At 42.5% G+C, this 24,223-nt stretch overlaps 2 protein-coding genes across 4 annotated transcripts; both read right to left on the bottom strand.

Annotated features, from left to right (window-relative positions):
* Window positions 1–3,105: 3,105 nt before the first annotated feature.
* On the bottom strand, window positions 3,106–9,217 carry LOC308582135 (ovomucoid-like). Its single transcript, XM_081185014.1, has 4 exons — window positions 9,096–9,217; window positions 7,746–7,774; window positions 4,003–4,112; window positions 3,106–3,233 (listed from the first exon to the last, which is right to left on the bottom strand). The coding sequence occupies exons 1-4, from the start codon at window positions 9,148–9,150 to the stop codon at window positions 3,179–3,181; spliced, it is 249 nt and encodes an 82-aa protein (XP_081041140.1). The 5' UTR covers window positions 9,151–9,217; the 3' UTR covers window positions 3,106–3,178.
* A 1,622-nt stretch (window positions 9,218–10,839) lies between these two features.
* LOC308582134 (ovomucoid-like) lies at window positions 10,840–24,078 on the bottom strand. Of its 3 annotated transcripts, none has more exons than XM_081185012.1 (4): window positions 23,953–24,078; window positions 19,800–19,828; window positions 18,751–18,860; window positions 10,840–11,032 (listed from the first exon to the last, which is right to left on the bottom strand). In XM_081185012.1, exons 1-4 carry the CDS (start codon window positions 24,005–24,007, stop codon window positions 10,978–10,980), a joined length of 249 nt encoding a protein of 82 aa, XP_081041138.1. In that variant the 5' UTR covers window positions 24,008–24,078; the 3' UTR covers window positions 10,840–10,977. The 3 variants fall into 3 exon arrangements, with proteins under 3 accessions (XP_081041138.1, XP_081041139.1, XP_081041137.1); XM_081185013.1 differs by lacking the exons at window positions 18,751–18,860; window positions 19,800–19,828; window positions 23,953–24,078 and adding exons at window positions 12,386–12,495; window positions 13,402–13,430; window positions 14,311–14,430; XM_081185011.1 differs by lacking the exon at window positions 10,840–11,032 and adding an exon at window positions 17,220–17,446.
* Window positions 24,079–24,223: the final 145 nt, after the last annotated feature.

Raw genomic sequence — 24,223 nt, 5'->3', positions numbered from 1 at the left:
TTAGGAGGACAACCAAATTTAAGCACAAATTCGACCCACAGCTGTGAGGCATTCGCGAGCTTTTTTGCGGAGAAAGTCCTGTTGCTCCGCCGTGACCTCCCTGCCAATTTAGATACAGTGACTGAACTGGAGGCCCCTCGACTGACTTCAGGTCCAGTGTTGGACCATTTCGATCGGATACTCCCTACTGATGTGGATAGATTCCTCCAAGTTGGTAGGCCCACCACCTGCCTCCTTGATCCGTGCCCGTCTTGGCTGATTAGGGAGTGTCCAGATGTTGCGCGGACCCCCCTGGTTGAAATTATCAATTTGTCCCTTGACACGGGGACATTCCCAGGGGAACTGAAGGAAGCAGTGGTGCGTCCACTCCTAAAGAAAACTTCATTAGATCCCTTAGACCTATCCAATTACCGCCCAGTTTCAAATCTTCCATACCTGGGTAAGGTAATTGAGAGAGCGGTTGCTGAACAGCTTGGTAGGTTTCTGGAGGAAACATCGGCATTAGATCCATTTCAGTCCGGTTTCCGTCCTGGTTTTGGGACGGAGACGGCTCTGGTTGCCCTAACAGATGATATCCGTAGACAACTGGATCGAGGCGGGTCAGGACTGCTGATCCTTTTAGATTTGTCAGCAGCTTTTGACATGGTCGATCATGATCTTCTGGACCATCGCCTTGCAGACGTGGGGATACAGGGCATAGCCCGTAACTGGTTGTGCTCTTTTATCTCTGGTCGGGGACAGAGGGTGGCACTAGGGAGGGAAATGTCGTCACGCCACTCCTTGGTGTGTGGAGTGCCGCAGGGCGCAATTCTCTCCCCAATGCTTTTTAACATCTTTATGCGCCCCCTTGCTCAGATTATCCGGAGCTTTATCCTTGGGCACGTCCACCAAAGGTGAAAGAATGTACCTTCAGTTTCTTTACATTTCCAACATTTATTATTGGGCAAATGGTAGATTTTTGCAAGCTTGACTGGGGTTATGTACCACCTGTATATCATTTTCATAATATTCTCTCTTAAGGCATTGCATGCCGTAAACTTCATACCTGTGGTCCATAACTGTTCCCAGTCAGCCATCATTATGTTATGTCCAATGTCTTGTGCCCATTTAATCATCGCAGATTTCACCGTTTCATCCTGAGTATTCCATTTCAACAGCAAGTTATACATCTTTGACAAAGTCTTAGTTTTGGGTTCTAACAATTCTGTTTCCAATTTTGATTTTTCCACCTGGAAGCTGATTTTCTTGTCCAAATTGTATGTCTCCATTATCTGATAATAATGAAGCCAGTAACGCACTTTGTTTTTTAGTTTTTCAAAACTCTGCAATTTCAATCTATCTCCATCTTGTTCCAAAATTTCCCAATATTTTGGCCATTTGACCTCCATATTGTGCTTTTTCAGAGCTTTCGCTTCGATCGGTGACAGCCACCTTGGGGTTTTATTTTCCAATAAGTCCTTGTATCTTATCCAAACATTAAACAGTGCTTTCCTGACAATATGGTTTTTAAATGCTTTATGCGCTTTGACCTTATCATACCACAAATATGCATGCCATCCAAATACATTGTTAAAACCTTCTAAATCCAAAATGTCAGCGTTTTCAAGAAGTTTTCAACTTCCTAAGCTACTGGTTACCCCATATCTCTTGAATGTCCCTAGTTTCTGCACAGGAAGGGAACTATTATGCATGGTACATCACATTGCTGCCCTCTGTAATGTCCTATTTCCACATGTAAATATTTATTATATGGACTTTTAGCCAACAGAGATATATATATATATATATATATATATATATATATATATATATATATATCGGGGGTGGGGAGTTTAGATGTGGCTAGCATGAAAACCTATGGAAGCAGATGTCTGCAATTTGGTAATGCAATTTCTTCTGAAGGGGCCACAGTGTCTCCTGATTTCAGACTCCCAACTCCCACATTCTGAAAACGAGAATCATATACAGGCCAATTTTTGATACAATGCAAGTCACTGATCTTGAATCGGATTAGGGAGGGGCGTCCTATTGGGAAGACCCAGTTTTCTGAGTGCATGTTCTGGAAGTTGGGCAATAGGGGCAGTACAGGATTCCTTTTGGTGTACCGACCTCCCCGCTGCACCGAGCTGCTTCAGGTCGTGGCAGATGTCTTCCTGGAGACACCTAGGTTGGTTGTCCTAGGCAGAGGCGAAGCTAGCTGCTCTGGCATCCGTAGCGGCGCACATGCTGTGCACCCAGGGGCGGGGCCATTACCCAGGGGGCGGGGCGAGCATCCCAGGCCAATTTATATACAGGCCAATTTGTGATACAATGCAAGTCTCTGGTTTTGAATCAGATTAGGGAGGGGCTACTGAGGCTATTAATATTACATTTATGGGAGCAATAGGATGAATAAAAACGGACTCTTCTTGGAAAAAAATTGTCCAGTCCTCTTCTGCACAGCCTAACCTGCCTCCCTCGGGGATTTCCCAAATCCACCAGAGAAATCACAGTGGGACCTCCAAGTGGGGAAAACAAGGAGGAGAGAAATCCCATTGCAATGACATTAATTCTTGAGCTAGTGCAAGGATGTAGCTGAATAGCAACTTGGGTGGCATATATCAATTCATATGGTGGTAATTGGATTTTCTATGTGTACTTTTATTTCTCTGCTTCTCTTTCTCATTTTCTTCCATTAAAAATCAATAGAAAAGAAAAGTATAATGGCAGGGTAATGGGTTCTAGCCTCAATGTCTAACTAACCACCTGGCTGTCAACAGGTGGTTTGGGGTTTTCTTAATCTGCAGAAATCCATTGTCTGCAGTCAGAAGTGTTACAGTCCAGAGGGAATAGATTAGGCTGATTGTTTAAAACTCAGTTCCTTGATTGTGTGTTATGTACTAATTCTTGCACTAGTGTAAGGATGTAGCTGAATACTAACTTGGATGACATATATAAATTCTATTCTTAATATGTTTAAGAATAGATAACACACAAGTAAATGTATGGGGAGTTTGATCATGTTGCTGAGCTTATTTATTGATGAACTGAATTAAGATGTTGCGAAGTATTCACTGGCTCACAGATCATAACCAAAGAGAATAATGGATTTTTTTTTTTGGGGGGGGGTGTGAATCAATGAGTGAAGCTTGAAGAGAAATGGGACTTCTTCTGCAGATGTTCCATAGTCTTGTGCATCTTAAACTCTTCTGCATTCCCCAAAGTGCATTAGTATCAGCTTTCTTTTCTTTATTCTGATGAGAAAAAAGAAGTAAATAAATATGAGAATTCATAACCTGTAAGTTTCCTTATAACTCATTAAAGATAAATACCATATAGGTGGGAAAACTAAGTTCATCATTACCATAAGTCCTGGGGAGGGAAAGGGCTATGGAAGAATAATGTCTGAGTCCCTGGAGAGCTTCTGCCATTTGCCTAGACAATATCGAACAAGATGGACCAGTGATCTTTTCAGCTCCACCACTTGGTGGAAGATCTGTCTTCTCCACCCTTCATTGTTGATCTGTGTCACAGAACATAGAACCGATTTGGCCATCTTTCCCCTGCCCTCTACTCCCAGAGTATCCCACTTAGCAGCAGCAACAACAGTACTGTCAGGAGGGTGGTGCATGTAAACCCATTTGAGTTTAAAATTCAAGGCGGTCTACAGATTAGTTCTGCTCACATGTTCATTTGGGCCTCATATGCAACACATAACACACATTGTGCAAAAAAATATATTAAAAATTCCTGCATTGCAGGGGTTTGAACTAGATGATCTTTGTGGTCACTTCCGACTCTACAATTCTATGGTTCCTTCCATTCTGAAGGAAATCAGCCCTGAGTGCTCACTGGAAGGACAGATCCTGAAGCTGAAGCTCCAATACTTTGGCCACTTCATGAGAAGAGAATACTCCCTGGAAAAGACCCTGATGTTGGGAAAGATGGAGTGCCTGGCATGCTTGGTCTATGGGGTCACAAAGAGTCGGACACGACTAAACGACAACAAAATGATATACTCACATATATTCATTGCAGAAGTGACACCGGTTGCTATAGGTCTTGCCATCAGAACCGCAGTGGGCACGGTACTCCTCAGTGCATATGACTTTTGGGTACCCTAGGCAATATTTCTGAAGAAAAAGGACACAGCACATATTAAAGGCTCCTCCCCCCTTAACCTCTGGACTGCAAGGCCTTTGTGACTTGCCTAATAATGAGGCACAGATAACAAATGCACCAAGTGTTAATTTAAGATATGCATTCAAGCACAGGAAAAGCTGCTTTATCATCCTGCCAAGCAGTGAACTGCGTGATAATGTTGTTCCATATTCAACCCGAGTTACCACTTCTTCCAAAGACGGGTTGATGCTCCCAGACATGACATGTGTGTGTGTGTGTGTGTGATTCCTGTATTCAGTTCGTAGGAAGAGAATTTCAGCTGTTTTGGTTTAGTTAGCATTGCTCTTCCCAGCTATTAACAGGCTGGAAAGGGGCAGAATGCTTCTCCCGTCTGAGGCTCTCCCAGCTCTTGGCAGTCAGGAGGAAAGTTGGGAACGCGGATTACTTTTTGCCATTTGGACTGTGCCAGCTCCACACAGCAGAGAGGTCCAGTGTTTAGGAGCCTTGGGGATTTACAGGACCTTGTATCCAGAAGAACCAGAAACTCTGGCACCCTGTGGCCACCCACAGCTTTCTACTGGGGTAGTGCATGGACCCCACCCCATCCAATTTGTGGCTCTGATTTATCTAAATCAGGCCTGCTTTGTTCCAGACTGATTTGGACCCCAAACCACCTGATCCAGAGCTGATTTTTATGAATCTCCAGAATATCACAGACTTGCCTTGCCAAATAAAAATGCCAAAACTTTCATCGTCAAGGCATGAGATTTGGTTACATTGTAACCCCAAATGGGGGATCAAACCTGTTGAATTACAGACGGTCAATACCGGGGTTTCATGCAAGACATTTTAAAAGTTTAAAATGCTGCAGGGTTAAAACAGGTACAAAGTTATTTTACGTTGTGACACGGAATTTGAAGATTAGAGGTGGGTAGATCCAGGGGTTTCATACTCAACACATTTAACAGTTGCTTTAAAATACATCTTTAAAAATCCACTGTGAGAGTCCAATCCTGCCAGTTCTCAAGAATATTATTATTCCTGATTTCATAAGACTGTGGCTAAATAATATGCCTGCAAGGTTGGGTGGTCTGTCTAATTGTTGGGTTGGAATAACTTCCCAGCATCTAATAATAATAAAATAACCCCACTAGGCAACTACAGAACACAAGCTGGGAGTAATAGCAACTGGAACTAATATGAAAGTGGGGGGGGTGGGGAGAGCTCTTTTCTATTATATATATATATATATATATATATATATATATATATATATATATATATGCTTTCGTAGATTTTCACGGGTACAGGAATGCAGGTTTTGGTGTCTTCGGGTGTCTTCCCGTGTAAGAGTTGGGGTGTCTAGGCGACGTTTCGACGAGGTCTCACTCGTCATCTTCAGGCTGGTGCTTTCGGCTTCTTGTTACTGGAACAGAGCAGGATCTCAGTGTTTGAGTTCCTATAAATACTGTTGAGGGGGTGTGGTGTATAGCCTCCAACGTTCTGGGCAGAGAGGAAGTTTCCAGGTTAGTGTGCCTTTTCTTCTTTTGTTCATTAATTACTTGAGGGATATCTTGAGTGATTTCTTGAGTGATATTCTGAGTACCACTTAGGAGGGTCATTAGGTGTGGATTAGTTGCTAAAGCTTTCGTGTCTTGACCTCTTGAGCTTGTGAAGAGTTTTTCTGAGAAGATGGCTGTACTGCACTTAGTTGTGCTCTGGCTCAACTCAAACACTGAGATCCTGCTCTGTTCTAGTAACAAGAAGCCGAAAGCACCAGCCTGAAGATGACGAGTGAGACCTCGTCGAAACGTCGCCTAGACACCCCAACTCTTACACGGGAAGACACCCGAAGACACCAAAACCTGCATATATATATATATATATATATATATATATATATATATATATATATGCAGGTTTTGGTGTCTTCGGGTATCTTCCCGTGTAAGAGTTGGGGTGTCTAGGCGACGTTTCGACGAGGTCTCACTCGTCATCTTCAGGCTGGTGCTTTCGGCTTCTTGTTACTAGAACAGAGCAGGATCTCAGTGTTTGAGTTCCTATAAATACTGTTGAGGGGGTGTGGTGTATAGCCTCCAACGTTCTGGGCAGAGAGGAAGTTCTCTCTGCCCAGAACGTTGGAGGCTATACACCACACCCCCTCAACAGTATTTATAGGAACTCAAACACTGAGATCCTGCTCTGTTCTAGTAACAAGAAGCCGAAAGCACCAGCCTGAAGATGACGAGTGAGACCTCGTCGAAACGTCGCCTAGACACCCCAACTCTTACACGGGAAGATACCCGAAGACACCAAAACCTGCATTCCTGTACCCGTGAAAATCTACGAAAGCAAATATATATATATATATATATATATATATATATATATATATATATATATGCATATATGTTTCTGTTGCCTGTATTTTAATTCAATTTCAAAATATAATAAAATTCCACAAGAAATATAAATTCACTTTTCTTAACTCCATACTACTTTCATCTAGTAGGGGTTACCACCCACCCACTTCTGCTGCACTTTTCTGCTTGTGTGGTGGCATCTCGGTAAACCACTTCTTACTGTTTGTAGCTAAGTTTTCCCCAGAGACAGAGGACAAGAACAGGAGTCATACTCAAATCCACAGTCAAGAGCTTCTTTATTGCTTGGCTGGTTGCACAAGCATTTCTGATACTATTATATACAAGCTATTTACAGTCCTTCTTTATCTCTCCAGCACGGTATAATCTCAGTCCAGTAATTAACAATCCTGACACAGCAAAACTCACAGTATCAGCAGCACACATGGTCTTACTTCCAACCTTGTTGTCAGCATGTGTACTGACAGTGTGATGGCCTGAGATTCAGATTTGGATGCTGAACCTGAGGGATCCCAGCCTGCACAGGATTCCCCGCCTCCAGAACCAGCTGAGCTGGGGCTGGGGCATGAGCCTGAAGGGTCCTCACCTGTGCTGGATCCTCAGGTGCAGGCACCAGCTGAGTCTGCTCTGGCTCCTGAGGGGATGGAGGACCCATGGCCTGCAGGTGCTCCACCCTCAGCCCTGTCAGAGGAAGCTGAGGTTGCCTCTGGGTCTGGTAACCCTCCAGCCTCTCCTGAGCTGCAGAGGCTCAGGGCAGAGAGGCGGAGGGAACTAAGTTCCCGCAGGAAGAATGCTCACCTCCAGGCCAGGAGAGGCGAGTCTCCTGTGGATCGGGGCTGCCCTGTGCCTCGGGGCAGATAAAAGCCAGCCAGCGCAGGCCCAAGTTGTGGGAGCAACATCATTGGTTGTCAGTACCAGCCTAACTTCCCTGCTGGAGCTCCTGACCTCACCCAATGCCCTGCCCTGCACCCAGCTTCGACTTCTACGGACTGCCGTCATTTTGCACCATTGACCTCGGACTGGACTCGGACCTCGCCTCTTGGTTAGCCCCCAGGACCAGACAGTGTGTGTGCTTTCCTCATGTGGAAATTGCAGCCTTCAGCTTCCTCCCTTTATTTGTACCTCCAGCTGACAACAATCAAGCCTAGAGTGCCACTCGCACACACTAAACAAAATTCTGGAACCCTCTTTAAAGCTTCAAGGAACTTTTATCTGTTTCTTAAAGAATATTTTCCTAACACAATCATAATATTTTGCACTTACCGCTTCCCATGATGCTTTAACAGCAACATCTAGAAGCAAAACACAGAAAATGTAAAGTTATAAAGAAAATCCATATATTGAATAACAGTTCATATTAGAACAGTTATTTCTAGGAACAGAAAATGAGCATTGTATCTTCTACATCCTTTGTTATCCTGAAAGTACACCCATGATGTGGCTTGGAAATATGCAATTTACTTTAAATGTCACAGGGCATGGATTGGAAGATAATCAAATCAATGGAAAATGGTGTAATCAGTTAAATAGGAATAACTGAATATACTGATTCATTTACTAGCTAACTGGGTACCAGTTTTTTTTATTATTTCAGTGGACTACCCAGCTGTGGTGCCATGTGTGTTTAGAATTGTTCCCAAGTCCACTATTTATCTTACAAGAGCCATGTGGAGATTGTGAAGGAAGCATGGTGTGTGCTGGTGAAGCCTTAGTTTAGGGGGGATTCATTTGCCCGCTTGCCCAGGACCGAGGAGAGCACAAAAGCACCAAAGAAGCAACTTCCTCTTCAGAGAAAAGAGTTTATTGAGATCTGCGCAGAGGCTGCCAGTGGAATCACTTCCAAAGACTGGCCGCAATACATGGCATTTGGCAGGCATTCTTATACTGAAGGTACACCTTTCCCTTCACCAATCACCAATAGCCAACCAAGCATTTTACCTTAAGAGAATAATCACGTTAAGCAAGTTCCTCACCTATTTCCTTGTCTTATTTGGTAAGCCTTTTCCTTGTGCCTACGTGGCTTCTCCTATTATCTACTTGACCAGTGTCACAAGCCAAACCTGTTTAAGCAATCTATATTGGAATCTAAAGCCAAAGCTGCTCAGGCAATCTATATTGCAATCTATATTGTGACAGGGCTAAACCCTCCCTTCCTTCACTGGTAGTAGTTCAGGGGGAATTAATGTTTGAAGTCTCACCTCACAAAGAGGTTCCTATTGGGAGGAAAGTGCTGGGTACTATCTGGAATGAAGAGCCCTGATGGATTGTGAATCTCACATGGCAAGACATTCATTCTGGTTCCTCCTGACATGTATCATTTCATGTAGGAGGAACCTTGAGAATAGACATGTTTCAGTATTCAAATGAATGTGGGAAAGGCTCAAGTGTGTGTGTGTTTTTGGGGGATGTGTGTCCCTATGTTTGACCAATGTCCTCTCCTTCATTTAGCTTTCAGACATCGAATACCAAGGTATGCAGGGAGATTTTAACTGGATTTAATTAACACAGGTGGAGCCTTCCTACATTCATCTGAAGACATGAATAGTCTATAGACTGTTTGGTCCCTACACCTCTCCGAGAAAGAGAACTTTTGCAATATGAAATACGACTCACCTGAGTACAAAAAGAAGACCATCAGAGTGAGGAGGAGAAAGCTGCTTGGCTTCATGATTTTGCTGGTGGGTTTGGATCTGTTGGCCTCTTAGTGCTTTTCCAAGCAGTAGATGCTTTTCAGATTCCACTGGTTACAATGAGGTATGGCATCTCTTCCATGTATTTATGGAGGTTTCTGCAGCCTTGATGATGAAATTTTCCAATTTCTGAGAAATATTTACACGTGCAAATGTGATTATACAGGACTGCAATGTTTTCTGCCAGTTTTAATGGTTCCCCTTAAGTGCACATTCCCCGTGAGCAAGAAATATTTGGCAACCAGATCCTTAGGAAATACGGCTTCTGATGCAATGATGACATTGCTGTTACAGGTCACAAAAAATGAGGTACAAACAAAACAGTTTTAGAAATTCTGGGATTCTTTTGACCAAAGGCAATCATTTTAGCACAAAGAAAAACAAAGGAGCCTTACTCGTTCAGCATGTAAGTCATAAAATGAGGTATTGTTGTCCCAGAAAGCAATACAAACACGTTATATACGTCAAACACTCTTATTATCTTCAATTGTTTAAAACCACAGAAGTGGAAAACAAGCACGGAGAAAACAAGATTTGGTGATAGGAGAAAACAAGCCATGAATGTATGGCGTGAGCGTCTTGGATTTCCATTGTTTGAAGCCATTTTCTTCTGAATACAAGTTACTGGGAAAACAGCAGGTGGGTCCAGTGTTTTTGCCCTCAGGTCCTACTTGCAGGCATCTCATAGGCATCTGGTTGTCAGCTGTGAAAACAGGATCCTGGGACAGAAGAGACATGGGCATGATCCCACATCTTGGCCAATTTTGGAAACAAGAAGCTGGCAGGAGAAAGTCTAGACCTTGGGTCTGGAGAGTTTGGAGGGTTCCAAATCTTGGCAGAGCCATTCCCCACTTTGTCGCTCAAAGGAGCTTCCCCTGATCCTATGCATTTTTACTCAGCATTAAGCCTTATGAAGTAAGGATTCTCTTTCAAGGAAGAGTGAATAGGATTGAAGCCTGACACTTTATCAGATGTTTGCACAACATGGGGCTACTTCCTGCCATTCCCTGCCATAAGCAGATATTCTGATGAGCAGTTGAGTTGCCTTCCAGTGGAAAAGGCTGAAGGATGGACACTATTTTCTCTGCTCTGTTGAGATTTCCTTGTGGAACAATACCTGTGAAATTGAGGAGCTCTTCTGCTTTTCTCTCTCACAAAAACAAGATGGCTGCTGCCTCTCAAAGATGTCCTGAATGAACTGGGCAACTGGGCATATGCACCCAGGTGGGGAAAGCAAGGAGGAGAGAAATCCCATTTCATTAACATTAATTCATATGATGGCAACTGAATTTTCAATGTGTACTTTTCTCTTATTTCTCTCTCTGTTTTTTTTTATTTTCTTCTATTAAAAATCAATAGAAAAGAAATGTATCATGTCAGGGGGGTGGGTCCTAGTCTCAGTCTCTAATCACCTGGCTGTGTACAGGTGTTTTTGGGGGAGTTTTTAATCTGCAGAACTCAATTGCCTGAACTCAGAAATGTCATAGTCGAACGGGAGAAGATTCTGCTGATTGTTTGACTCACTTCCTTGATTGTGCGTTATTAGTAAGAAACTTCAACACCAATCTCTCGTCCATATCATATAATATTTTATAGAATAGATAATACACAAATAAATGTATGGAGAGCTTGATAATGTTGTGGAGCTTATTTATTGATAAACTGAATTAAGATGTTGCGAGATATTCAATGGCTCACAGAGCATAAGCAAAGCGAAGAATCAATTTTTTTTTGTAGTGATGCAATGAGTGAAGCTTGAATAGAAATGGGACTTCGTTTGCAGATGTTTCATAGTCTTGTGCATCTTAAGCTGCTATGCATTTTCCGAAGTATTTCAGTTTTAGGTTTCCTCGACTTTTGCTGATGAGAAAAAAAGAAGTAAATAAATATGAGAATTTGTAAGATGCAACTTTCATTATAACTCCTTAAAGAGAAATACTATATATGTGGGAAAGCTTATGCCATAATTGCTATGTGTCTTGGGAACGGGAAAGGGCTGAGGAAGAATCCGGTCAGAGACCCTGGAAAATTACTTCCCGTCAGCCTAGCCGATATTGAGCAAGAGGGACCAAAGCACTTTTCAGGTCTGCCACTTTGGGGAAGATTCCCCTTCTCCAGCCTTCACTGTACATCTGTGTCAAACGTCTCTAGCAGCAAATGCTCAGACTTTTACCTAGTGCAATTTCAAGATCCACATTAAGGAAACACCTAGTGTAGGCCTTTGTTACCTTCAGAATAATGTTCTTATTACCCCCTGATTCCCTGGTGAGGATTTTTGTTATTTTTCTTCTGGGCCAACCCTACTACCTTTTGTGTTGTGTCTGGTGTTGTGGGATGGGATAGTGTTGGGATGCTCCTAAGGAATTGAGGGCAATTGGTAAGCCCCCAGCTGTCCCCAACCCACGGGCCAACATGCCGGTCGAACTCCAGTCCTTTGTGCAGCATGAATCTGCGACCCAGAGCTTCAGAAGTTCAGAAGCTGGACACACAACTCAGCAGAGTAAACACACAACAGAAGTGGCAGGGAGAGGCTGTGTAAAGAATATTTACAAGCAGTTTATTCAGCATACATCAGGACAAAAGGAAAAACATGTTTTCTCCCCTTCATGTCCAAAAGCAAGCAGCTTAAGCAATAGCTACACACAAACGGAAGTTCCCAGCAAGTTGTGCTGGAGTGTAAACAGGCATGCGACACACAACAGTCATGCCTGTTCCTCTTAAGGTGGAATGGAATATTCTAACAGATAGAGCCCGTTTGGGGATATTTCCCCTCCCCATCCCCCTGGATCGCTCTTAGCAGCAGCAACAAGAGTGTCAGGAGGGTGGTGCATGTGAATAGCCCTCCCAAGCCACTCCATCTTCAAATCAGGGCTACCTACAGATTAGCTCCGCTCACCATGTTCCTTTGGGCCTCGTAAACAAGACAAAACTCAGGGCTATGGGCTAGAACCCCACATTGTGGAAAATGATTCCAGCACTGCCCGGGGGGGTGTCCCCCCTGCTTGACTTTCCCTTCTACATGGGTGCTGATTCTCAATTTCTTTTTATTTCGTTTATTTACATCTCACCATGCTGAGTGCAAATATAATCATTTACTTTTTAACTTCCAACAAAGATTTCTGAGAGGAAAAAAAAAGATTCCTGCACTCCAGGAGGTTGGACTACATGACTCTCGGGGTCCCTTCCAACTGCATTATTCTATGATATACTCACAAATATGCATTGCAGAAGTCACACTGGTTGCCATAGGTCTCGCCATCAGAACCACAGTGGGGACGTTTCTCAAAGATGCATGCTGGGTTTGGATGCCCTTTGCAATATTCCTGAAAATGAAGGACACAACACTTTTAGAGGTACTCCCCACTTAACCTTTGGACTACAAGGACTTTCTGATTATGACATGATTAATAATGAGGCAAAGATGAGGAATGCAAATGACAATTCAACAAGTGTTGTATTAAGGTGTGCATTCAAGCACAGGAAATGCTGGTTTATTGTCCTGGCAAGCAGGGAATTGTGTGCTAATGTTGTTCTCTATTCATCCTAAGTTCCGACTCACGGGGGTTGAAACCTGTCAAATTGTAGATCGTCGGTGCTAGGGATTTCATGCAAGACACCTTAAAGTTTAAAATATTGCAGGGTTAGAACAGGTACAAAGTTTTTCACACTGCCAAACAAAATTTGCAGACATGGTAGTCCCTTCAGAGAAGATTAATCCTGCCAGATTGCGAGTGGGCAGCTCCAGGGGTTTCCTGCTAGACAAATTTAACGGTTGTTTTTGCAAATAAATACTTATAAAAAACACACAGTGAGTGCCTGAATTCATGACAGTGGCTAAATAATATGCCTGCTAGGTTGGGTGGTCTGTCTAGTAATAACAGAATAACCCCAGTAGGCTACAACAGAACACAAGCTGAGACTTTCTTACAAATTGTGGGTAGCAACTGGAACTAATAATAATTCCACCGCCTTTTTTAAAAAAAGGAATGGGACTAGAGATGTGAAATCCTGAGGAAAAACCCAGCTCTTGTATGTTATATTTGTGTCAATGTGTTTTTGTTGTCTGTATTATAAATTCTGTTTTAAAAATTGACACACACACACATGCGTGCACACACACATAAACACACAGAGAATATTTTAAAATTCTACAAGAAATATAAATTCACTTATCTTAACTCCATGCTACTTCCATGTTCTATCATAAGAATAAATGATTTACCACTTACCTCTTCAAATGATGCTTTCACAACAACATCTAGATGCAAAACACAGAAAATGTGAAAATGATTTAGCAAATCCGTATGTTGAATAATAGTCCATTTGATAACATTTATTTCTAGGAACTGAATAGTGAGGTGCATTGTATCTTGTACATCCTATGTTATCCTAAAAGTGCCTTGGCAACATGCAATTTCCTTTAAATGCCACTGAGCATGGATAGGAAGACAATCAAATCAATGGGAAATGGTTCAGTCCGTTAACTACACTAAATACAAATAACTGTGTATACTGGTTTAGTCCATAACTAACTGGGACCCAGTTCTGTTGATTTCCCTTGAATGCCTGGCTGTGGTGCTTTGCGTGTTTAGAATTATGGCTAGGTCCACTTTATATGTCACAAGAGCCACGTGGAGACCATGAAGAACGGAGGGTACATGGTAGCTTCAGGGAGCATTAGTGTTTCGAGCCTCAGCTTTCAAAAAGGCTCCTATTGTGTGAATAGTGGTGGGCGCCTTGTATAGTGTAGAGCCCTGATGGAGAGTATCTTTATTTGAGAGAGTAAATCTCACATAGCAAGACATTCATTCTTGCTCTTCCCCCCATGTATAATTTCACATAGGAGGAACTTTGAGAACAGACATGTTTCAGTGTTCAAAAGAATGAGAGAAAGGTGTGTGTGTGTTGGGGAGATGTGTGTCCTCGTCCTTAGTGTCCCTATGATTGACCACAATGTCCCCTCCTTCCTTTAGCTTTCAGACAGCGAACACCATGGTTTGCAAGGAGATTTTAACTGGATTTGGCCACCACAGGTGGAGCCTTCCTACACTCATTTGATGGCATGAATAGTCTATGGACTGTTTGGTCCCTACACCTCTCCAAGAAAGAGAAATTTTGCAATATGAAATATGACTTACCTGAGTACAAAAAGAAGACCATCAGAGTCAGGAGGAGAAAGCTGCCTGGCCTCATGATGCTGCTGGTGGGTTTAGTTCTGTCTGCCTCTTAGTGTTTTTCCAAGCAGTAGATGCTTCTCAGATTTCACTGGCTGCAGTGAGGTCTGGACTCCTGCTATAAATATATAGACGTCATTGTGGCACCAATGATGAAATCTCCCAGTCTCAAGAAATATTTACATGTGGAAATAGGACATTACAGAGGGCAGCAATGTGATGTACAATGCATAACAGTTCCCTTCCTCTGCAGAAACAAGGGACATGCAAGAGTATGTGGTAACCAGTAGCTTAGGAAGTTGCATGCAAAGTAGCTTGTCTTGACCATAAGCCAAAGCAAGGCTGAAAAAAAGACTCCAGTGATAAATTGCATGTCATATAGTATTTGTCAAAAAATAATTTATTACACGGACTCCTAGCCAACACTGATTTTAGATATATATATTGCAGGGGTGGGGAGTTTAGATGTGGCTATCATGAAATCCTATGGAACAAGTCTAACTCGTTCAACTTGTAAGCTATAAAATAAAACAGGTATTGTAAAGGTTGTCCAAGGAAGCAGTACAAACACGTTATATACGTCAAACACACCTATTATCTTTAATTATTTGAAAACCCCAGAAGTGGAAAACAAGCACAGAGAAAACAAGATTTGCTGATAAGAGAAAACAAGCTATCAATGTTTGGCGTGAGCATCTTGGATTTTCATTGTTTGAGGCAATTTTCTTCTGAATACAAATTACTGGAAAACAGAAGGTGGGTCCAGGGTTTTTGCCCTCAGGTCCTGCTTACAGGCATCCCATAGGTATCTGGTTGTCAGCTGTGAGAACAGGAGGCTGGGACAGAAGAGACATGGGCATGATCCAGCAGGGGTATTCTTGTGTTCTTCCGATGCTCAGATTATTATCTCAAGGTCATCTTCATCATTTTCCAATTCTCTTTGAAGCAGTATATTGTCATAGATTTAAGGGGGACACACCCTTAAACCCTAGAAATGACTATATGCTAGGATTTTGATTAATTGGGATATGGATTAAAATACAAGTTGCTCTGCCAGACAGAGAATTCCTGGACTTTCATATCCAAACCAGCCTGGTTGGCTTAGTGAAGAGCAAACCTGTTAACATTACAAAGGGCCAACAAGGAGGAATCCATGATGGGGATGTTAACAAGGTGATGGAGTGTATGTTTGAGGTGACAGGAAAAGGAAGTCTGGAAGTAAAGGATGCTGGGGAGAATAAGAAGCAGGAAAATGGAACAGGGATCCATCTTGGGAAGACTGGCTGAAGGCTGCCTTCGCTGCTGTGGGGTACAAGTCCCTCTTGAAATGCCCATAATTGTAATATCTGGACTCCCTCCATGCAGATCGAAGGTGTACATAGCTTAAGAAAACATATTTCTTAAAGCCAAGACAGTATCCTCCACATCCTCAATTCTCCAAAGAAACAGAGGCCCTGTGTGGGCGCCTGGACCCCATGGACTGTTGCCACCACTTGGCAGAGAAAGGGGCAGGCATTTGACTTTTGTAGCAATATTCATTCTATTGAGATCACAGTGGTTTGGAAAGATCTTGATACTTCTAAAAAGAAGGATGATGCAACCATCATTCAGCAAAACTTTAGAACTAAGGAGTCGCACCTACAATTGTGAGGCGTGAATTCTGTCTCATCTCCCTCCTAATCACTGCAGCATCTCTCTCCAACTTATCCCTTCGCTTATTAGCCACCCATGTATAGTCCACACCAACATCCCCTCTCCATTCATCAGACTAGCAGTTCTCTGCCCAATTTCCCTTATATGTTTGTATGTGTTTTACATGATACATCTTGGCCAACTGTGGAAACAAGAAGCTGACAGAAGAAAGTCTGGACCCTGGGTTCAGAGAGTTTGGAGGTTTCTAAATCTTGGCAGAGCTATGTCTCACATTTTCCCTCAGAGGCTCTTCTCCTGATTCTAAGCATTAAGCCTTATGCAGTAAGGATTTGCTTTCAAGGAAGAGTGAATTGGATTGAAGCCTGACAATTTATCAGATGTTTGCACAACATGGGGCTACTTCCTGCCATTCCCTGCCATAAGCGGATATTCGGATGAGCAGTTGAGTTGCCTTCCAGTGGAAAAGGCTGAGGGATGGACACTATTTTCTCTGCTCTGTTGAGATTTCCTTGTGGAACAATACCTGTGAAATTGAGGAGCTCTTCTGCCTTTCTCTCTCACAAAAACAAGATGGCTGCTGCCTCTAAGAGAAGTCCTAATGAACTTGGCAACTGGGCATATGCAGAACAGGATGATGGACCTGGTGGCCCATTGGCCTGATCCAGTAGCTGCTTCTTACATTCCCCTTGTGCAGCAGAACGCTCTCCCCTTCTCTCTTCTCCTTTGCATAGCCTAACCTGCCCTAGAGATTTTCCAAATCCAGCAGAGCAACATAGGCGACAGAGTGGGACACCCAGGTGGGGAAAGCAAGGAGAAGAGAAATCCCATTGCATTAACATTAATTCTTCTGGTGGCACAGTGATGTAGCTGGGTACCCACTTGAATGGCATACATCAATTCATATGATGGCAACTGAATTTTCAATGTGTACTTTTCTCTTATTTCTCTGTCTGTTTTTTTAAATTTTCTACTATTAAAAATCAATAGGGGGGAAAAAAAGAAATGTATCATGGCAGGGGTATGGGTTTTTTTAATCTGCAGAAATCAATTGCCAGAAGTCAGAAATGTCATAGTTGAAAGGGAGAAGATTCTGCTGATTGTTTGACTCAGTTCCCTGATTGTGCATTATTAGTAACAAACTCCAAGACCGATTTCTTGCCCAAATCATATAATAATTTTAAGAATAGATAATACACAAATAAACTAATGGAGAGTTTGATAATGTTGCTGAGCTTATTTATTGATAAACCGAATCAAGGTGTTGCAAGGTATTCACTGGCTCACAGAGGATTAGCAAAGAGAAGAATGGATTTCTTTTTTGTGGTGATGCGATGAGTGAAGCTTAAAGAGAAATGGGACTTCTTTTGTAGATATTTCATAATCTTGTGCATCTTAAGCTTTTTTGCATTTTCCATAGTATTTCAGTTTCAGGTTTCCTCCAATTTTGCTGATGAGAAAAAAAAGAAGTAAATAAATATGAGAATTCATAAGTTGCAGCTTTCATTATAACTCCTTAAAGAGAAATACTATATAGATGGGAAAGCTTATGCCATCATTGCTCTGTGTCTTGGGGACGGGAAAGGGCTGAGGAAGAATCCTGTCTGAGACCCTGGAAAACAGCTTCCTGTCAGCCTAGCCAATATAGAGCAAGAGGGACCAAAGCACTTTTCAGGTCTGCCACTTTGGGGAAGATTCCCCTTCTCCAGCCTTCACTGTACATCTGTGTCAAACGTCTCTAGCAGCAAATGCTCAGACTTTTACCTAGTGCAATTTCAAGATCCACATTAAGGAAACACCTAGTGTAGGCCTTTGTTACCTTCAGAATAATGTTCTTATTACCCCCTGATTCCCTGGTGAGGATTTTTGTTATTTTTCTTCTGGGCCAACCCTACTACCTTTTGTGTTGTGTCTGGTGTTGTGGGATGGGATAGTGTTGGGATGCTCCTAAGGAATTGAGGGCAATTGGTAAGCCCCCAGCTGTCCCCAACCCACGGGCCAACATGCCGGTCGAACTCCAGTCCTTTGTGCAGCATGAATCTGCGACCCAGAGCTTCAGAAGTTCAGAAGCTGGACACACAACTCAGCAAAGTAAACGCACAACAGAAGTGGCAGGGAGAGGCTGTGTAAAGCATATTTACAAGCAGTTTATTCAACATACATCAGGACAAGAGGAAAAACATGTCTTCTCCCCTTCATGTCGAAAAGCAAGCTGCTTAAGCAATAGCTACACACAAACGGAAGTTCCCAGCAAGTTGTGCTGGAGTGTAAACAGGCATGTGACACACAACAGTCATGCCTGTTCCTCTTAAGGTGCAATGGAATATTCTAACAGATAGAGCCCGTTTGGGGATATTTCCCCTCCCCATCCCCCTGGATCGCTCTTAGCAGCAGCAACAAGAGTGTCAGGAGGGTGGTGCATGTGAATAGCCCTCCCAAGCCACTCCATCTTCAAATCAGGGCTACCTACAGATTAGCTCCGCTCACCATGTTCCTTTGGGCCTCATAATTAACACAAAACTCAGGAGAGGGGTGTTCCCCCACTTGACTTTCCCTTCTACATGGGTGCTGATTCTCAATTTCTTTTCCGTTCTTTTATTTACATCTCACCATGCTTAGTGCAAATATAATCATGTACTTTTTAACTTCCAACAAAGATGTCTGAGAGGGAAAAAAAGATTCCTGCACTCCAGGAGGTTGGAATACATGACTCTTGGGGTCCCTTTAGACTGCATGATTCCTTGATATACTCACATATATGCATTGCAGAATTCACACTGGTTGCCATAGGTCTTGCCATCAGAACCACAGTGGGGACGGTATTCCAAGGTGCATCCTGGTTTTAGATACCCTTTGCAATATTCCTGAAGACAAAGGACACAACAGTTTTAAAGGTCCTCCCCATTTAACCTTTGGACTTTAAGGCCTTTCTGATTATCACATGCCTAAGAAAGAGGCAAAGATGAGGAATGCAAATGACAATTCAACAAGTGTTATATTAAGGTGTGCATTAAAAGCACAGGAAATGCTGATTTATCGTCTTGGCAAGGAGTGAATTGTGTGATAAAGTTGTTCTCTATTCATCCCAAGTTCCCACTTGGGGCATATGATTTGGTGACATGGTAAGGCCCCATTGTGGGGGCTTAAACCTGTCAAATTATAGATCATCAGTGCCTCTGATTTCATGCAAAACACCTTTAAAGTTTAAAATATTGCAGGGTTAGAACAGGCACAAAGTTTTTCAAACTGCGAAACAAAATTTGCAGACATGGTAGTCCCTTCAGAGAAGATTAATCCTGCCAAATTGTGAGTGGGCAGCTCCAGGGGTTTCATGCTAGACACATTTAATGGCTGTTTTTGCGAATAAATACTTTTAAAAAACACACAGTGAGTGCCTGAATTCATAAGACAGTGGCTAAATAATATGCCTGCTAGGTTGGGCGGTCTGTTTAGTAATAACAGAATAACCCCAGTAGGCTACTACAGAACACAAGCTGAGACTTTCTTACAAATTGTGGGTAGCAACTGGAACTAATAATAATACCACCAACTTTTTTAAAAAAGGGATGGGACTAGATATGTGTAATCATGGGAAAAACCCAACTCTTGTATGTTATATTTGTGCCAATGTGTTTTTGTTGCCTGTATTTTAAATTCTGTTTTCAAAATTGACACACACAGAAACGTTCAGAGAGAGAGAGAGAGAGAGAATATTTTAAAATCCACAAGAAACATAAATTCACTTATCTTAACTCCACGCTACTTCCATGTTCTATCATAAGAATAAATGATTTCCCACTTACCTCTTCAAATGATGCTTTCACAACAACATCTAGATGCAAAACACAGAAAATGTGAAAATTATTTAGAAATTCCATATGTTGAATAATAGTCTATTTGATAACATTTACCCCTTCATGGATCACTGCCTTGCTGTGGCGAAGGGGCTTGAATAACTCAGAGAAGCTATGAGCTATGCCGTGCAGGGCCACCCAAGATGGACAGGTCATAGTGGAGAGTTTTGACCAAATGTGATCCACCTGGAGCAGGAACCGGCAAGCCACTCCAGTATCCCTGCCAAGAAAACTCCATGGACAAAGACAAAAGGCATATAAAAGTTATGACGCTGGAAGATGAGCCCCTCAGGTTGGAAGGCGTCCAACATGCTACTGAGGAAGAGCGGAGGACAAGTACAAGTAGATTCAGAGCTGATGAAGCGGCTGGGCCAAAGCTGAAAGGACGCTCAGTTGCGGATATGCCTGGAAGCGAAAGGAAAGTCCAATGCTGTAAAGAAAAATATTGCATAGGAACCTGGAATGTATGAACCATGAACCTTGGTAAGTTGGATGTGGTCAAAAATGAGATGGCAAGAATAAATATTGACATCCTTCGCATCAGTGAACTAAAATGGATGGGAATGGGAGAATTCAGTTCGGATGACCATCATATCTACTACTGTGGGCAAGAATCCCGTAAAAGAAAAAAAGTGGCCCTCATAGTCAACAAAAGAGTGGCAAAAGCAGTATTGGGATGCAATCTCAAAAATGATAGAATGATCTCGATACGAATCCAAGGCAGACCTTTTAACATCACAATAATCCAAGTTTATGCACCAACCACTGGTGCTGAAGAAACTGAAAATGACCAATTCTATGAAGACTTACAACACCTTATAGAATTTACACCAAAGAAGGATGTTCTTCTCATTATAGGGGATTGGAATGCTAAAGTAGGGAGTCAAGAGATAAAAGGAACAAGTGGCAAGTTTGGCCTTGGAGTTCAAAATGAAGCAGGGCAAAGGCTAATAGAGTTCTGCCCAGAGAACAAGCTGGTCATCACAAACACTCTTTTCCAACAACACAAGAGACGACTCTACACATGGACATCACCAGATGGGCAGCATCGAAATCAGATTGATTATATTCTCTGCAGCCAAAGATGGAGAAGCTCTATACAGTCAGCGAAAACAAGACCTGGAGCTGACTGTGGCTCAGATCATCAGCTTCTTATAGCAAAATTCAAGCTTAAACTGAAGAAAGTAGGAAAAACCACTGGGCCAGTAAGATACAATCTAAGTCAAATCCCTTATGAATACACAGTGGAAGTGAGGAACAGGTTTAAGGATTTAGATTTGGTGGACAGAGTGCTGGAAGAACTATGGATAGCGACTCGCAACATTATACAGGAGGCAGCAACGAAAACCATCCCAATGAAATGGAAATGCAAGAAAGCAAAGTGGCTGTCCAACGAGGCCTTACAAATAGTGGTGGAGAGAAGGCAAGCAAAATGCGAGGGAGATAGTGAAAGATACAGGAAATTGAATGCAGAGTTCAAAAAAATAGCAAGGAGAGACAAGAAGGCCTTCTTAAAAGAGCAATGCAAAGAAATAGAGGAAAACAACATAATGGGAAGAACCAGAGATCTGTTCAAGAAAATTGGAGAGATGAAAGGAACATTTCGTACAAAGATTACCATAATAAAAGACAAAAGTGGAAAGGACCTAACAGAAGCAGAAGACATCAAGAAGAGGTGGCAAGAATACACAGAGGAATTATACCAGAAAGATAAGGATGGCTCGTACACCCCAGGTAGTGTGGTTGCTGACCTTGAGCCAGACATCCTGGAGAGTGAAGTCAAATGGGACTTAGAAAGCGCTGCAAATAACAAGGCCAGTGGAAGTGATGGTATTCCAGCTGAACTATTTAAAATTTTAAAAGATGATGCTATTAAGGTGCTACACTCAATATGCCAGCAAGTTTGGAAAACTCAGCAGTGGCCAGAGGACTGGAGAAGATCAGTCTACATCCCAATCCCAAAGAAGGGCAGTGCCAAAGAATGCTCCAACTACCGCACAATTGCACTCATTTCACACACTGGCAAGGTTATGCTTAAAATTCTACAAGAAAGACTCAAGCAGTATGTGGACCGAGAACTCCCAGAAGTGCAAGCTGGATTTAGAAGAGGCAGAGGAACCAGAGACCAAATCGCAAACATGCGCTGGATTATGGAGAAAGCTAGAGAGTTCCAGAAAGACATCTACTTCTGCTTCATTGACTATGCAAAAGCCTTTGACTGTGTCGACCACAGCAAACTATGGCATGTTCTTAAAGAAATGGGAGTGCCTGATCACCTCATCTGTCTCCTGAGAAATCTCTATGTGGGACAAGAAGCTACAGTTAGAACTGGATACGGAACAACTGATTGGTTCAAAATTGGGAAAGGAGTACGGCAAGGCTGTATATTGTCCCCCTGCTTATTTAACTTATATGTAGAATTCATCATGCGAAAGGCTGGGCTGGATGAATCCGAAGCCGGAATTAAGATTGCCGGAAGAAATATCAACAACCTCAGATATGCAGATGACACAACCTTGATGGCAGAAAGTGAGGAGGAATTAAATAACCTTTTAATGAGGGTGAAAGAGGAGAGCACAAAATATGGTCTGAAGCTCAACATCAAAAAAACGAAGATCATGGCCACTGGGCCCATCAGCTCCTGACAAATAGAAGGGGAAGAAATGGAGGCAGTGAGAGATTTTACTTTCTTGGGCTCCATGATCACTGCAGATGGTGACAGCAGTCACGAAATTAAAAGACGCCTGCTCTTTGGAAGAAAGGCAATGGTAAACCTAGACAGCATCTTAAAAAGCAGAGACATCACCTTGCCGACAAAGGTCCGTATAGTTAAAGCCATGGTTTTCCCAGTAGTGATGTATGGAAGTGAGAGCTGGACTATAAAGAAGGCTGATTGCCGAAGAATTGATGCTTTTGGATTATGGTGCTGGAGGAGACTCTTGAGAGTCCCATGGACTGCAAGAAGATCAAACGCATCCATTCTTAAGGAAATTAGTCCTGAATGCTCACTGGAAGGACAGATTGCGAAGCTGAGGCTCCAATACTTTGGCCACCTCATGAGAAGAGAAGACTCCCTGGAAAAGACCCTGATGCTGGGAAAGATGGAGGGCACAAGGAGAAGGGGACAACAGAGGACAAGATGGTTGGATAGTGTTCTCGAAGCTACAAACATGAGTCTGACCAAACTGCGGGAGGCAGTGGAAGAGAGAAGTGCCTGGCGTGCTCTGGTCCATGGGGTCACGAAGAGTCGGACACGACTAAATGACTAAACAACAACAATTTCTAGGAACTGAAAAGTGAGGTGCATTGTATCTTTTACATCCTATGTTATCCTAAAAATGCATCTATAATTTGCCTTGGCAATATACAATTTCCTTGAAATGTCACTGAGCATGGATAGGAAGACAATCAAATCAATGGGAAATGGTTCAGTCCGTTAACTACACTAAATACAAATAACTGTATATACTGGTTTAATCCATAAACTAACTGGGACCCAGTTCTGCTGATTTCCCTTGAAAGCCCGGCTGTGGTGCTTTGCGTATTTAGAATCATGGCTAGGTTCACTTTTTATGTCAGAAGAGCTACGTGGAGACCATGAAGAACGGAGGGTACATGGTAGCTTCAGGGGGCATTAGTGTTTCGAGCCTCAGCTTTCAAAAAGGCTCCTATTGTGTGAATAGTGGTGGGCGCCTTTTGTAGTGTAGAGCCCTGATGGAGAGTATCTTTATTTGATAGAGTAAATCTCACATAGCAAGACATTCATTCTGGTTCTTTCTAGCATGTATGATTTCATATAGGAGGAAGCTTGAGAACAGACATGTTTCAGTGTTCAAAAGAATGTAGGAAGGTTCAAGTGTGTGTGTGTTTTGGGGGGATGTGTGTCCCTGCCTCCAGTGTCCCTATGCTTAACAACAATGTGCCCTCCTTCCATAAACTTTCAGACAGTGAACACAATGGTTTGCAGGGAGATTTTAACTGGATTTAGTCAACACAGGTGAAGCCTTTTTACACTCATCTGAAGACACGAATAGTCTATGGACCATTTGGTCCCTACACCTCTCCAAGAAAGAGAAATTTTGCAATATGAAACATTACTCACCTGAGTACAAAAAGAAGACCATCAGAGTGAGGAGGAGAAAGCTGCTTGGCTTCATGGTTTTGCTGGTGGGTTTGGATCTGTTGGCCTCTTAGTGCTTTTCCAAGCAGTAGGTGCTTTTCAGATTCCACTGGTTACGGATGAGGTCTGGTATCTCTTCCATGTATTTATGGAAGTTTCTGCAGCCTTGATGATGAAATCTCCCAATTTTTGAGAAATATTTACACATGCAAATGTGATTACAGAGGACTGCAATGTCTTGTACCAATTTTAA

This window comes from Podarcis bocagei (genome assembly GCF_964188305.1).
Source record: "Podarcis bocagei genome assembly, chromosome: 2".
Classification (NCBI taxonomy): Eukaryota; Metazoa; Chordata; class Lepidosauria; order Squamata; family Lacertidae; genus Podarcis; species Podarcis bocagei.
This window is presented reverse-complemented; position numbering and strand designations above follow the sequence as displayed.

Bases quoted from the DNA above. Each gene is read 5' to 3' on its own strand.
- LOC308582135 (XM_081185014.1), bottom strand. From the start codon at position 9,150: ATGAAGCCAAGCAGCTTTCTCCTCCTCACTCTGATGGTCTTCTTTTTG. The intron at 7,775-9,095 runs GTGAGTCGTATT...TTTTGCTTCTAG, and splicing joins GGTCTTCTTTTTGTACTCAG to ATGTTGCTGTTAAAGCATCA. The intron at 3,234-4,002 runs GTGAGTATATCA...TTTTCTCATCAG, and splicing joins CACTTCTGCAATGAATATAT to AATAAAGAAAAGAAAGCTGA.
- LOC308582134 (XM_081185012.1), bottom strand. From the start codon at position 24,007: ATGAAGCCAAGCAGCTTTCTCCTCCTCACTCTGATGGTCTTCTTTTTG. The intron at 18,861-19,799 runs GTAAGTGGGAAA...CTTTGTCTTCAG, and splicing joins TGAAAGCATCATTTGAAGAG to GAATATTGCAAAGGGTATCT. The intron at 11,033-18,750 runs GTGAGTATATCA...TTTTCTCATCAG, and splicing joins GAATTCTGCAATGCATATAT to CAAAAGTCGAGGAAACCTAA.